Genomic DNA, 15,123 nt, shown 5'->3' on the forward strand with positions numbered 1-15,123 from the left:
AAAGCAGAGCCAGGATTGGAACCCAATTACCTGCTATAGGATGTGGGCATCCCAAGCAGTCCCAACCACTGCACCAGAGGTGGAAGCATTTCAAAGAAGAGGCTGCTGTATAACTTGCTGTCCCGGGTGGATCCACAAGCAGTTGTTGATCCTTTACTTCTTAAGTCGCTGGTTGTGAGTCCTTCCCAGCTCTCCTTCTGCAAAGAAGATGTCTTGGCTTTATTCCACCTGCCGTTTGACGTCTTGCAGGTGAAAAGCTGCACACAGCAGGCTGGTTTTTATCCCATGGCCTTAAAGGTGAGGCATTGCATTTATTTTTTGCTTAAAATTCATTTTATTTGAGATGCAGAATTACAGAGCGAAGGAAAGACAGAGATCTTCACTGGTTGGTTCACTCCCCAAATGACTACAATGGCTGGAGTTGGGCCAATCTGGAGAGGAGCCAGAAGCTTCTTTGGGGTCTCCAATATTGGTGGCAGGGCCGCAGGCTTAGGCCACCCTCCACTGTTTTCCCAGGCATAGTAGCAGGGAGTTGGATGGGAAGTGGAGCAACCAAGAACATAAACTGGTGTCCATATGGGATGTCAGAGCTGCAGGTAGGAGATTCGTTTATTTGACCACAGTGCTCACCTCCACATTTAAATTTTAAGAAAAATTATTTCCCTGGGTAGCTACAGCAAAGAGATGTAAAGTTACTAAATTTCTATAACGGAAAGCTTTCATTTCCCTTAACCATAGCCCCACCTATAAGGATGCCTTGGCGAAGAATTCACCAGGGCTTTGTCTGAAGATCTGTTATTTTATAAGGTAAGGTTTCTACATGAATGGGGAGATTCTGCTGGGTGGAGTGAAAGCAGGGACTCGAGCGATGGGACGCCAGCTCTCTCCTGGTCCTCCCTGCCTCCCCATCTTCACCAGCACAGGACACCTGTGCAGACTGAGCAGGGCAGTGCGTAACACTGGGAAACCCTCAGCAGAACACATGGCGATTTTTTTTTTCTAGTGTATCTGAGCGTATCTTGTTCTAATGTTTTGCTCAGTTGTGCAGCACTTTGGTATTAAACGTCATAGAAGAGGGATTTGTAAAGTGAGGTTTACTTATTTTCTACCTAATTATGAAAGTGATATAGCTCCTTATAGAACATTTAAAAATTCAGAAGATAGTAACTTTAATTTTTCATGCAGATTTTTAAAGCATAGCTGAAATCAATATGTATACACTATCGTTCTTGCTTTGGAACAATAATAGAATCTTACCTGCTTACCGAAGAGTTTTTTGAAACATTCTTTAGTGGCCCTATAATATTCTAATGCAGAGATAGTTTACAAAGACATTTGCTTCATTTTTTGGACAGCTAGGTTGTCTGTAGTTCTGTGTATTTCTGATGTATAGGGTAGTGCTGTTTGTCACAGCTTCTCTGATTACGGATGCCTCACCTCATCACAGCCTGTGTGTGAGCAGGGACCATCCGCTTCCCTCTGCGTCCTTCAGTTGATAGGACAGATAGGGCCTGTCTCCATGAGCCCTCTGGGGAGCTGCGTGGCCCGTTGGCTACAGTGCCGGCCTGTTTTCTCTCACGCTCCCTGCAGGTACTGGATCACAGAGTTCTGGATCATGTTTAAGATGGATGCCGGCCTGACCCACACCATGGAGGAGTTTCAGGAGCTCGTGAAAACAAATGGCGAGGAGTTACACTGCCGCCTGATTGACACAACCCAGATGTGAGTGTCGGAAACCCACCCCACCTCCCTCCTGAAAGGCAGTCTGGACTGCTTTGCTGGACTTGACACTGAAGCCCCCAACATGTTGGGCAGGTCCACATGGCCTCACCCGAGGGGAAATCTGACACCAAAGAGGAAGGCTGAGAGGCTCCCTGAGAGGCCACCATAAGTGACTGCTATCCAAGAGCAGAAAAAAGTAGGAGCCAGTCAGAAAGAAATCAGGTAGCAAGTTACTGACTAAAAAGGATCCAGCTCCTAAGAAACTGAAAGTGCAGTGACTGAACTGCCACTTGAGATGCTACCACCAGGAAGCAGCTCTCAATTTGCAAGGTTACTAGGAGGAAAGAAAAAAAAATAACAAAAAGCAGCAGCTTGAGCAGAAGGGTTATCCACCCATGGGTATCTGGAAGATGCCAAGCCATGCCAAGCTTGGTCTCAGGAATATTTCCTCTTTTCCTTGGATTTCTTCTGTACGAGACGAACCCACTCTGGAAAAGGTCTTCATAACGTGGGGGAACATGGAGTGTGCCCATAGCATGATAAGGTTTCCACAGAGTAGTGTCTATTTGTTGGGATAGCCCCAGTCCCCAAGACCACAGCCCTTCAGACCTGAAACCCCTCCCTGAGGTTGTCTTCTGCAAGAACCCGGTTTCTCTGGCTGGGAAGCAGGCTCAGCAAGGCCGTGGCTCAGGGGACAGGTGTCAGGTCAGGAGCCAGGTCAGGAGCACTGTGTCACGTAGCATAGCAGTGATGTCAATGTAACGTTACGTGGCCCCACAGGGTCCTGTCAGTGTGGAATGTCTGTAATTTTTGAATCATACAAGTTGGAAAGAGGCTTTGCAGAGAAAACACTTTTGATTGTCAGAGTGAAGAACCCCGAGGCCAGAAGGGACTCGCCACCCTAGTCTGCTTGTCCCACTCCGGCTGCTCTGGCTCTCCATGGCCACTGTCCGCCACAGCGTGTTCTGTAGGAGCCAGTGTGTGGGAACTTACTGACCACCTAGGCCTGAGGTAGAAGCAGCTAAATACTTCTTGGCCATGCATTTCAGAGGCTGAAGTGTAGCCAGAAAGGCTACAAAATTTCTAGCATTTCCCAAATGCCTTGGATCAGAGAATCTTTTTATATCTAGAGGGAAGTTTCCCAGGAACCCAAATTTGGGGAAAGCACATTTGGAAATCTCTGCCTTTCACAACTGGGGTGCTTCCCTTTGCTTTCCTAGCATGGGAAGTTGACCTGGAGTAACAAACGCCTCAGTTGGTTTCAAGGAAACACACAGGTGGGGGACACTTGGCGGAGCCAGCTGGGCGTCTTTGGTCGTGGCAGTGGCTGAGGACATTGGACCTCTCAGGAGTGGCTATGCTTCCCGCCTGGGTTCAGAGCAGCCTGGGGTTCTTGCTGCACTTCTGAGATCTCCTGCCATGCAAACTGTCCCAAAAGAGGCGCCACCCTGGTCCTGGCACAGAAGCCTAGTGGCTAAAGTCCTCACCTTGTATGTGCCAGGATCCATCTGAGCACCGGTTCTAATCCCAGCTGCTCCACTTCCCATCCAGCTCCCTGATTGTGGCCTGGGAAAGCAGTTGAGGACAGTCCAACGTGTTGGGATCCTGCACCTGTGTGGGAGACCTGGAGGAAGCTCTGGGCTCCCGACTTCGGATCAGCTCAGCTTCAGCCACTTGGGGAGTGAATCAGCAGATGGAAGAACTTCCTCTCTGTCTTTCCTCATCTCTGTATATCTGACTTTCTAATATAAATAAATAAATAAATCTTTAAAAAGAAAAGGGGGGTGCCACCTCAATCATGATAGTGGAGGAACACTGTAGGGGCATGGAGAGAACAAACAAACCAGGAACCAGAACCAAAGGTGGAAAAGGTGGTGCCTGAGCCTTTGTCATTTCCCACTGGATTAAAACAACTGTGTGGGTTTTTTAAAAAGATTTATTTATTTTTATTGGAAAAGCAGATATACAAAGAGGAAGAAAGAAAGATCTTCTGTCCGCTGATTCACTCCCCAAGTGACTGCAATGGCCAGAGCTGAGCTGCTCCAAAGCCAGGAGCTTCTTCTGGGTCTCTCATGCCGGTACAGGGTCCCAAAGCTTTGGGTCGTCCTCGACTGCTTTCCCAGGCCACAAGCAGGGAGCTGGATGGGAAGTGGAGCTGCCAGGATTAGAACCAGCACACGTATGGGATCCTGGTGGCACATGCAAGGCAAGGACTAGGCTATTGTGCTGGGCCCAAAACAACTGATTTTAAACTTCGTTGAGAGGCAGAGAGAAAGAACTCATTTCTACTGCTTCATGCCCCAGATGTCCACAATGACCAGGGCTGGGCCAGATGAAACTTAATCCAGATGTCCTTTGTGGGTGGTGAGAGCCCAGTCACTTGCTTCATCGTTGCTGCCTCCTGGGATCTGTATAAAGAGGAACCCAGTCGGGAGCCACAACCTAGAACTGAACTAAGGCCCTATGACGTAGGACACAGCAGCGTCAATGGCAGCCGAATAGCGACCCTTACCTGCCGTCCTAAACCCATTTGCGATATTCCCCATTGTACTTGTACAGGGCTTATTGGCTGCCAAGCTTGCTTGTTGCTGCCACAGAAAACAATTCAGTTGGCGAAACTCTGAGGATGCATTGTTTTAGCCAAGACAGCAAGCTAATAGTGCTTTGTCTATTCTTAGGGGAAATATTCACGGGTTTGTTCGCAAAGGGCAGTTTTAATTTGTTCTTTTTCCTTTTCACATTTCCCACAAAAGCAATGCGCGTGACTGGTCCAGGAAACTTACTCAGCGGATAAAGTCAAATACCAGCAAGAAACGGAAGGTATCCCTGCTCTTCGACCATCTGGAGCCGGAGGAGCTGTCTGAGCACCTCACCTACCTTGAATTCAAGTCCTTCCGGCGGATTTCGGTATGTACCTCAGGGGCACAAGGAAAATTCTGGGTCGGGGGGAGCTGTGAAAATAGAAGCCAACCACCCTTCCACTTGCTGACCCTCAAGACCCCTTCTGTGTTGCTGGGCATTCTCCTCAAATATCACATTCGGGGAGATCAGTGTCATCTAGACCACAATATTCCTAAATCCCTGAAGTAGGGCTGTTGTGTCCTGGCAAGTCACCATGATTCCGCAGGTAAATTACGCTTACCCAGACTGTGCAGAACCAGAGGCACCCGGTGGTGGAAAGGGAAAGACACTTTACTATTCACCAAGAACAGGGTGAGCCTATGTTCACCACAATTCACATAACTCCATCTGATACCAAACAGTGTTGGCTCTGTATGAGAATAGCTCTCAGCATGTCAGATGACAACAGACCCGGCCGGCCATTGCGTTTTCCCTGGAGGTGAAAGACTTACTACCCAGAACCCCGCCACCTCTGACAAAGTCATCAGGTTTGTTCTTGAATGGAGACTGCCTAGTTGGTAAACGCATTTCTCAGAACGACCCGTGTTCCCTGTGAGGGGATGGTGATCCACAGGGCCGACTTGAACAAAGCCAGCACAGCTTGTCAGAGCGGGGCTGTACCTGCGTGCTCCTCACTCACCGGGCACTGAGTACCGGTGGATCTGGATGGAAACATTCAGACCGGGTTCAGAAGCCACTTCTATTTTCAACCAGAATGGGGACTTCACTCTTCTTTGCACACAGCTGTTTGCCTAAACTTGCCCCCCACACACTTCCACTGGAAAGTTAGTATCCAAGCATTAACCTGCTCCAACCCCTACTCCCTTCACTGCCACTCTGGAACCCCAGGCTCCCCACCCCACCTCTCCCCTCCCCCCTGCGCCCCCCCAGTGTGAGGCTCCACTTGGGGACTTTCCATTGGGTAATGCTGCTTCTGTCACAGGACAGGAAGCCAGTCAGGGCTGAGAGCCACTGAGAAGAGCCATTGAGCACTGGAAACCTGAACCCTGCTGGGGCCAGACCAGCAGTATGACTTGCCTGCTAATGAGCAAGGCAGGACAGGAATGTGAGCCAGTCTTGGGGTGGGGCAGCGTTGAGCAGTGTTCTCTGTGAGTGAAGATACAGGTCTGAATTTTTGTTTCTTTTTAGTGACAAGAGTCCCTTCCTAGAAGGCTGTTTGAAAATATTTATATCTAAACTGTTTCCCAAACAATTATTTTCTTTTTAACTTAAGGCTAGAGGGAAATTCATTTCTCTCTGAACTGAAAAGCATTTGATGTTTTCTGGTTTATTACAGCACCTTTTGGGGAGAGGGGTGAAATTATTAGGATCATTCTTTCGGAAGTCTTTGGTTCAAGATTATAATTATTGTGATGGGTGGGGAGGTGGAGGATATATAAATGCATCCATTGGGGTGAGTCACGGCAGCTTTTTCTTAGTGGGAAGGTTGTGCCCTCCCTGCCCCTTCTATAGTTCTCTTCAGGAGTGACTTTGGTTTTACTCACATTTGCTGTACTAATCAACATTCACAGCACAGTCAGGTGCAGCACAGTGAATTCATCACTATACTGTTCAGGTTAGGAGGTCTTCCCATCAGTGTATTCACTGCTGTGGTAGGACTCAAGGCCTCCTCCCACTCACAACAATCTTTGTGGTCCAACAGAGTAAAAGTTGTTGGTACTCACTTGACATGTTTAACACGGAGCAGCAGTGATCACCTGTCAGAGCAGCCCAGGGACCTGGTTAGTGGAAGCTTCCTCTAAACCTGCGTCTCTACAATCTCAGCAGAAGTGGGAGGAGGACGGCATGGCAAGTCGTCATTCATGGGCTCGTCAATCTTTCCCTGCAAGGCCGCATCACTTCCCCATCACAGACACACTTGCTTTCAAAGGGGAGCATTCTGAAGGGAAATGGCCGTGGAGACTGCCCCCCAGAGAGCGGGAAGAGCAGGTGATCCCCTCTTCTTGGCTCTACAGGGGTTTTTTTTTTCCATTTCTTTTTAATAAGACTTTTATTGAAAAGGCAGATTAGACTTAGGAGAAGGAGAGTCAGAGAAAGATCTTCCATCTGCTGGTTCACTCCCCAGATGGATGCAACAGCCAGAGCTGAGCTGATCCAAAGCCAGGGGCTTCTTCCCGGTCCACCATGAGGGTGTAGGATTTGGAGCCATCCTCTACTGCTTTCCCCGGCCATAAGCAGGGAACTAGATTGGAAATGGAGCAGCCAGGGCATGAACCGGTGCCCATATGAGATCCCAGCACTTGCCTGGTGAAGATTTAGCCACTGAACCATTGCGCTGGGCCCTGGTTCTACTCTTCGTGCAGAGAGGGAACTTTGTGACAGGGGCATGCTAGCTTCTGTCACGAGGTAGGCCAGATCCAATTACACATAGGCTGTCAAACCATAGCCGATGCCATTGTCAAGTTGGCGGAACCATATTGACCAACTAGAGTTGACCACTTCCTCTACTCACTCGCTTGCCCTCCATCAAACTGTTTAGACGAAGGGAATCTACACAGATTTGTTTCAGCGTGAGCCACTAATAATCCCATTAGTACACCTTACATTTGCTGGCACTCTGACGTGTTTTTACAAATCTTTCATCTTTATAAAAATCTCATTTTAAATCAGGCAGATTGTCTCATCATAGGAAAGAAATTAGTTTCATGAGAGGAATTACTGTTTCCCCCCCTTATATTTAGCAGCAGAACTGGAACTAATACTGTCATTTTTTTTTCTTTCAGACTGCATTCTTTTGGATTTAGAAGGAACAGTATTAGGATCTGTGGATATACAGTGTTTGGATTAAGTAGGGTGTACACATATCCACTTAGGTCTAATGACTTTTGATGTAGTCTGTTGTCCACCATTCCTGTTGGCCAAGTGGTACAGTACAGGCAAGGAGCCCTGTATCCCATGGCAGTTTGTAGCCATCTTTAATTGCAGCTGACTTACCCTTGTTTCTCATGGTATCCCACAGCCCAGTCCTAAAGGTTCTTTATTTCCCCTCCAGTTCTCTGACTACCAAAACTACCTTGTAAATAGCTGTGTGAAGGAGAACCCCACCATGGAGCGATCTATTGCCTTGTGCAACGGCATCTCCCAATGGGTACAGCTGATGGTTCTCAGTCGCCCCACCCCGCAGCTCCGAGCTGAAGTTTTCATCAAGTTCATTCAAGTGGCTCAGGTGAGTGTCTACTTTCAGATATTTAGCCTGGGCTATGAGATAAATAACCTCTCCCCACCTCCCACCTCCAGCCAGGCCAGTCCATCTTTTAGAACTGTTCTTCCCTCCTGAAACAGGTGGTGTTTGATCCATTTCTGAATCTAGATGTGGTGACTTCTCCGTTCTTTCATTCAAAGACAACATGGAGAAGGCCACACAAGACTGTCTTAGGGGTCAGGACAGGTTTTTAATGTCAGCTTGGATGTTTTAACATTTGCTAGAGATGCTGACATTGTTTTCCAAAATCTGGCCCACAGGACAAAAGAACACAGTTCTGGGTTGTTCCGGGTTGCTCCAGAGCAGGCCTAGTAGGATTATCTGTAGGACTAGAGACTCATGCCGGACTTCATGCTTCAGGGTCAGAGAGTAAACATTTGGTAAGAGAGAGAACAGACACTAATGCCCAGATTTGAAATTACCTAGAAATTCTTTAACCCCATCACTGTCTTATTTGGGTACTGGCATTGCACTAGAGAATTAAATTCCTCACCCTCAAAAATAAGCCTAGCAATTTTAAGGAAATGAGAATTTACCCTTAATGATATATTCTTCTAACCTGGATGGTACAAACTAGTGTTTTCTAACTCTGCTACATGGAGCATCTGGTCTGATATTAACTAAGACTACTAGAAGCAAATGAATTTAGCTCTAAGCCCAATCCCAGGTCATGGAATGTGACTGTGGGAGTTAGGGTCCAGAAGTATTTGTGTTCCCAAAGTATGTGTGATTCTTACAAACCATTGATGTAGATGGAGATCCACTGACCAGACTGTGGAACCACTAACCGAGCAGAAAGGGGGCAGTGGAAAGAAAATCATAGCGCCTGATCACTAGTCTTTGGTGTAAGACGACTTGCCGCAAAATCTCTAGGCTCCCCCTTGTAACTAACATGTAATGGTGACTTTCATCTATTCTGTGTCACAGAAGCTCCACCAGCTACAGAACTTCAATACATTGATGGCTGTGATAGGTGGGCTGTGCCACAGCTCAATCTCCAGGCTGAAGGAGACCAGTTCACATGTCCCACATGAAATCAACAAGGTCAGTGCTACGGTCTTCTGGGGCCCCTCTGAGCATTCCCAGGCCTGGTGCCAGCATTCCGTTCTTGGGGGCAACTGAGAAAGTGTTTCCAAATCGTACTGTCCTTTGTGAACCAGGCAAAGGTCAATCAAGCAAATCTATGGTTCTCCATCCTGGGGGTTTGAGACTGTCATGTTATCTGGTCTCAGACTACACTTGCTCCTGCTGAGCCTATTAACACAACATGTGCCTTCTTCCCATGAAACTGTAATACACTATCTTTAACATTGATATTTGTGCTCTAGCTCTTTGCTCCAAAATGCTTTCCCAGAAAGAACAGTGTTTCAGGGTCCATGTTGCAAATAGCAGGTCAGCATACAGTGGTTTATCCACAACCTTACACACAGTGCTTGAAAAGTAGCATTCTGGTTAATGGAATTTTTCTAGATAAGTAATAGTTTTTCAGAAACCATTCTGTAGTAAATGTTTTATGGAGGAATAGTTTCTTTAAGTGCCCTATGCATTTTCCTACATTCAGTTTTACAGAATTTACCTACACTTTTTATGACTTAGATCGCAGCATACTCAGGGTATAACCTGTCTTTGAGGACCTTACTCTACTCAGATCTGTCTTCCCAAGCTGGAATAGAAGCATCTTTCTCCCTTGGGGGGAGATGCCGGAGCCTCGTTACCCCTATCCATTTTTACCAGGTGGTTAGCCCCCTTTTAGAGGAGGTGCCCATCTCCAGATACTGGAATCAAAGGGAGAACTTCAGCTTTAAGCCTGACTGGGGAGACAGTAATAGATTAATATGCCTTCTTGTCATACAGTTCACAAGACAGAGCTTGTTCCTCCTCGCTGGGCTTCCCTGCAGCAATCCTTCCTGTCTACACTACCTGACCCCCCCAGGGCCATGTGTCATAAACTAGTAATTCCATTAATGAAGCCAGGGCCTCCCAGTTAGCTGAATTTACCATCTCAAGGGAATACAACCAGCCCCGTTACATCTGTGCTGGTCACTGTCCTGTGAGCATGTTCCATACTTCACGCTTTCTTGCACTGGGTTGCTGGAGGCATGTAGGAGGCTCTCCTGAGTGATTCAGGGGATCTGACTTCAAAGCCTCAAGCTCTTCAAATTTTATATATGGAACGAATTGCAGGCCCAAGGCCTAAAATGGTTATTTCCTACATTAACATGATTGACAGATAGTCTGTCATGTCACCTCTTTGGCTTCTGAGAAAGCTAGGGGGATGGGGCTCTGTGAGCTGCTTCCTCACATGGACCAGGTATGTTTGAAAGGAACACCAGATCTAGCTGTTCTCTTTCTGGCTGGCAAGCAGCAGTCTCTGCTTCTGGGGCTGAGGCAGTACATGAGCTATGATAAACTTTCTGGTATAGGACCTCTACCTCATCCTCTTTGCTTGGAATTGGTCTATTCATTGTCTTTGGTTCAGGGTTTCAGAAGTCTGTGAATAGAATGTCACTTGCTTCCAATGCATAGGCCTGTTGTTAGAATCCTGAGAGAAACCCCCAAGAGTACTTCATAAAGAACATGTCAGACTCCTAAAGACCCACACCTATGTAACACATGCTTTCCCCTATGCCAGCAACAGTCAGCACTTCTGACTTCACATTTCAAGCACAATGCCTCTGGAGGCCTTCCGAAGACATTAGGTATGGTAACTGCATGGCTGAGTAGAGCAACACATTTACTCTTAAAGATGATTTAATTATTCACTTATCTGAAAAATGGAACGAAAGAGAAGTAGAGATCTTCTGTTGGGTCACTTTCCAAATGCCCACAGCAGCCACAGCTGGGCCAAAGCCAGGAGACCAGACTCCATTTGGGTTTCACATGTGGGTGGCAGGGATCCCAAGTACTTGGGCTACCTTCCGCTACTTTCCTAGGAGCATCAGCAGGAAGCTGGATTGGAAGCAGAGCATTCTGACATGGGATGCAGGCATCCAGAGTGGTGGCTTAACCGTCTGTGCTACAAAGTTCACCCCATGCTTGTAACTTTTTTTTTAGGTGCTTGCATTGTTTTTAAAAACTAACTTTTAGCTTAAAAATGCTAGAACCCCTTAAAAATTTGTGTTAAAATCAAGTAAAGCATGTCTTCTGTTTATAAAAAGTTAGCCTTTGCCTTTTTGATGAATAGCCCCTTGCCTAATGAATTAGGGATGACAGTGAGCAAAGCTGGTAATTACAGACAATACAGCTTGTCCAGAGTGACTCTGATTGGTTTGTTGTTCTTTGTAGGTTCTGGGTGAGATGACTGAGCTGCTGTCCTCCTGCAGAAATTATGATAACTACCGGCGAGCCTATGGCGAGTGCACCCACTTCAAGATCCCCATCCTAGGGGTGCACCTCAAGGACCTCATTTCCCTGTATGAAGCTATGCCTGACTACCTGGAGGATGGGAAGGTCAATGTGCACAAGCTGCTGGCGCTTTACAATCACATCAATGAACTGGTCCAGCTTCAAGAGGTGGCACCACCTTTGGATGCCAACAAGGACTTAGTACACCTGCTAACGGTAAGATTCACACTGGAGAATGATTACCAAGCACTTTGTCAGGTGCCACAGGTGCCACACTATATACCTTACCATATATTAGTTTGGTTAATTTTCAAAAACTGTTAAGAAGTAAAGTTAGGCACAGGGCATAGGTTGCCAGAGGATTGAACATGCTTGGGCAGCACAGCCCTGTGCTGAGACTCCAGGGGCTTTGCTCTGCAGATTTTTCTGAGTATTTTCCTATTCCTGCAGAAGCTGTCCTAAGTTCCCTGGGAGGGGCTGACAGCAGTTAGAATACAAGCTTGACAACAGATGGAGACAATGTGCGGTCATTTCAAAAGGAAAAGGGCGAAGCAGTGAGTAACACAACAGAATTATTGTTGGGTCGGTCATCACTGGCTTTGATCCCTTCTCCCAGATACTCAGCTAAGGGTAAATACTTACCTGTGGTGCAGTCCTCCTCTGTAAATCCATAGGGCCTACTCTTTAAGGGGACGTTAACTTCTTTTCTTGTTGTAACATTACAGAGTTTTCAAATAGAATAATGATCAGAACCTCTTGAGGCCTAATTTCACTTCTTGCTGAAATCCAATCCTGGTTTCTGATTTTAGCTCTTTCTGCTTATTAGCCAGGTGACAGACAGGTCACCTCAGGCACAGCATTTATATACGTATATATATCATATATATACGTGTGTGTGTATAAACAAGTTGGCTTGCAGCTCAACTTTTTAAATCGCAAATCCTGCAATGAATAAACTGCATTAAAAAAATATGCACGCAACCTCATCAAGTTCTAGAGCACCTAAATCCTGGCCAGACTTAAGGTTAACATTCTCTGAGATACGTCCTCTAAAATGTTAGGCTCTAAGATGTATGAAACTTATGGACTCCTATTAGCAATTAATAATACCTGCTTTAAAATGCATTCTTTTGGATTCAAACTTTTATAGTTTCAGGCCATGCAACCCATTCTGTCACAATGTCTGCTCAGGGAGAGAAGTGAAGTGTGGGTCAACTGGACAGAAAAGGCTTGTGCCCTAGGCAGTAAGGCATAGTTAAAAGCAGGGCATCTTGGAACTGCTCCAAAATTTAAAAACATTTTAGGAAAAAAATCAATGCTCGTCCTATAGTTAAGAGCCTTAATCTACTGGAGAGGAAAAACAAAGCAATATGTCAGCCCTGGGAAAGATGCATTGTATCCTAGCAAAAAATACCTGTTGTCTTTTGATCCGCAGTTATCCCTGGATCTTTACTACACCGAAGATGAAATCTATGAACTTTCATATGCCCGGGAACCAAGGAACCACAGAGCCCCAGTAAGTTTTCACTTTATACCAGCTGCTCTCGTTTTTCAATGGAACTAAACGTTAACCTTAAGACGAACAGTGTCCAACCTTGTGCTAAGAACCGATAAAGCTTCCCAACATTAAGTATGAGAAATTATTTCTGCTTGTGATTGAGTGGAACCAATGGCTAGTGTGCTGAAAGGTAACTTAACTCCAAGCCACAGCAGCATTCAGATTAGTGAAATCAACAGTTGTTCACAGATGAAAAAACAGGAGATAGTATTCAGGAGTGACACCACAATCCAAAGAGCATCCCACATATTGTTTCTAGGGTTCACTTTACTGATGACAGCAATATTATGTACTTCCAGATGTTGACAGCTTGTTAGGAAAGCCCCATTATCCTGTAGTGGTCTGGTCAGAAAGCAATGGACTGGGTCTTTGAACCTTCTAGTTGGGAAGTCCTCAAATAACAGAGTTCTGATATTCATAGTTATCTGGCCACCCCTCTCCTACAGACAAGTGAACTCACTTCAGCCTCCCTGGGAGACTTCCCTACAGAAAACGAGTGGTACCTGGGGAATAGCCATCTACACATAAGAAACCCAGCTCTGTTCAGGTGGCTAAATTTCATTGCATGTATACAGACAGATCAAGTTCTAGCTTCCAATTAAAGATATTCACCGAAAACATCTAATAGATTACATTTTCAGAGTGTTAGAGGTATGGAAAAGACTATTTTGTGCTAAGTTTGAAATATTTAAGACTAGATTCCATCTCAGCTTATCCAGACTTTCGATTATTTTTCTTGTATGTCTGCTTGCTTTTTATCTAGATTTTTTCCTCATCTACATCTCCACTAAAAGTGTCTAGAGAACAGACATTTAAATGATGCATATTATTCTTTGTTGAAAGCTCTAACAAAGGGGTTAATGGAGAGGGAGCTGAAACTCAGGCACATTGAGGATGCTTAATTATGGGAAGTGAGAGATGATGTGCAGTTCACATTGAGAACTGTAAAGCGAAATACTTGTGTCAGTCAACATGATGATTATAGATGGGTTACATGTAGACTTCTGTTCCTTGCCACTGCCCACAGTGGAGGATTGTCCATGAAACTGTCAGGTAGTGAAAGGAAGAAGTGATATTTATAATATCACATTGAATGTTTCATTTTAGCCGCTGACACCTTCAAAGCCTCCAGTGGTAGTGGACTGGGCCTCTGGAGTGTCTCCAAAACCTGACCCCAAGACTATTAGCAAACACGTCCAGAGGATGGTGGATGTAAGTACAGCTGACTTCTAGCAGCCATAAGCTGGGTATTGCATTGGCTTAGTTTTCTATGTGGGGAAAAGGAACAGAGTGGAAACAAAAAGGTGAGAAACTTAAAGCCTATTCTGTAATCGCAGGAACCACTTCTCATTTTGTAGCTGGAAAACTGAAGAAGTTATGTTTGTCCCACACACTTTGGCCTAACATGGGGGCAAGTATGTTTCTCCTGAAAGATTTAGCATATGACTGAAAGTTTAAAGGTTATTGGTTGGTTAGGGACAGAGGGGTATTGGGCATAGTCTGAAGGAGGATAAGCAGCTCAATGTAAAACTTGCATATTTGGCTGTGCTTGGTTAAGTTCTCTGTGCTACATGCAAAAGAAGGGAGTGCAGACTTTCATAGTTCTGCATTTATCCTCAAGGGCCATTCCCATGTAAGAAAAAACAGAGCAGAACAATGAGAACAGGGAGAGAATGCACTGCTCACTGCGCTGCTCCCAGGCACTGCTCAGAGAAGGGGCAACCGAAGTAAAGAACATCCCACTGTGCAATGAATTTCCAGGACACAGCAGCCAAGGTGAAGGTGCAAGGAACATGCTAATGACATTCAAAGTACATGGCCATCCTTCAGCTGCTGCACCATCCAGGGGCTGGGAGGTGACCTGTGTCTTTGCCTCAGCTGAAAGAGCAAGTTTCCTTGTTCCTCTTGTTCAGCTATTGATAGACTTTTATCCCTCCACTCAGATCATTAACCGTTTGGTTACTGGGAGAAAGGATTGGTTTCTAGCTAGTAATCATCAAAGAAACTCTTTTTTCGCAGTCTGTCTTCAAGAACTATGATCATGACCAGGATGGATACATTTCTCAGGAAGAGTTTGAAAAAATTGCTGCCAGCTTTCCATTTTCCTTCTGTGTGATGGACAAAGACAGGTGAGGTTTCGTGTGGAAGGCATGGTGATGAGTGCACTGGGGACAACATGCTCCCAGGTGTGCCACTAGGCTTGGTAGGCTTCAGTGTGTAGCTGCTGTGATTACTTAATATTGTCACTGGGAGAACAATCAAATGAAGGCTTCTCTTTACCTTTACTTTGGACCACAAATAAACCATGAAATAGGTATGCTTTTCCAAACACCCCAGAACGGAAGGTTCATAATGTTCCAGTCTGAATCAATCA

General features: G+C 45.7%; 1 protein-coding gene across 2 annotated transcripts in view; it reads left to right on the forward strand.

The window, feature by feature from the left end:
• Positions 1-15,123, forward strand: part of RASGRP1 (RAS guanyl releasing protein 1) — a 76,236-nt gene that overhangs the window by 49,691 nt on the left and 11,422 nt on the right. For both annotated transcript variants that reach the window (XM_058666092.1, XM_058666093.1), the window contains exons 4-12: positions 745-807; positions 1,591-1,722; positions 4,476-4,629; positions 7,637-7,810; positions 8,774-8,890; positions 11,132-11,407; positions 12,627-12,707; positions 13,857-13,961; positions 14,769-14,878. In XM_058666092.1, the coding sequence (XP_058522075.1) occupies positions 745-807; positions 1,591-1,722; positions 4,476-4,629; positions 7,637-7,810; positions 8,774-8,890; positions 11,132-11,407; positions 12,627-12,707; positions 13,857-13,961; positions 14,769-14,878 (1,212 nt within the window). The remainder of the gene's footprint in view (positions 1-744; positions 808-1,590; positions 1,723-4,475; positions 4,630-7,636; positions 7,811-8,773; positions 8,891-11,131; positions 11,408-12,626; positions 12,708-13,856; positions 13,962-14,768; positions 14,879-15,123) is intronic.

This window comes from Ochotona princeps, chromosome 6, assembly GCF_030435755.1.
Source record: "Ochotona princeps isolate mOchPri1 chromosome 6, mOchPri1.hap1, whole genome shotgun sequence".
Taxonomy (NCBI): domain Eukaryota; kingdom Metazoa; phylum Chordata; class Mammalia; order Lagomorpha; family Ochotonidae; genus Ochotona; species Ochotona princeps.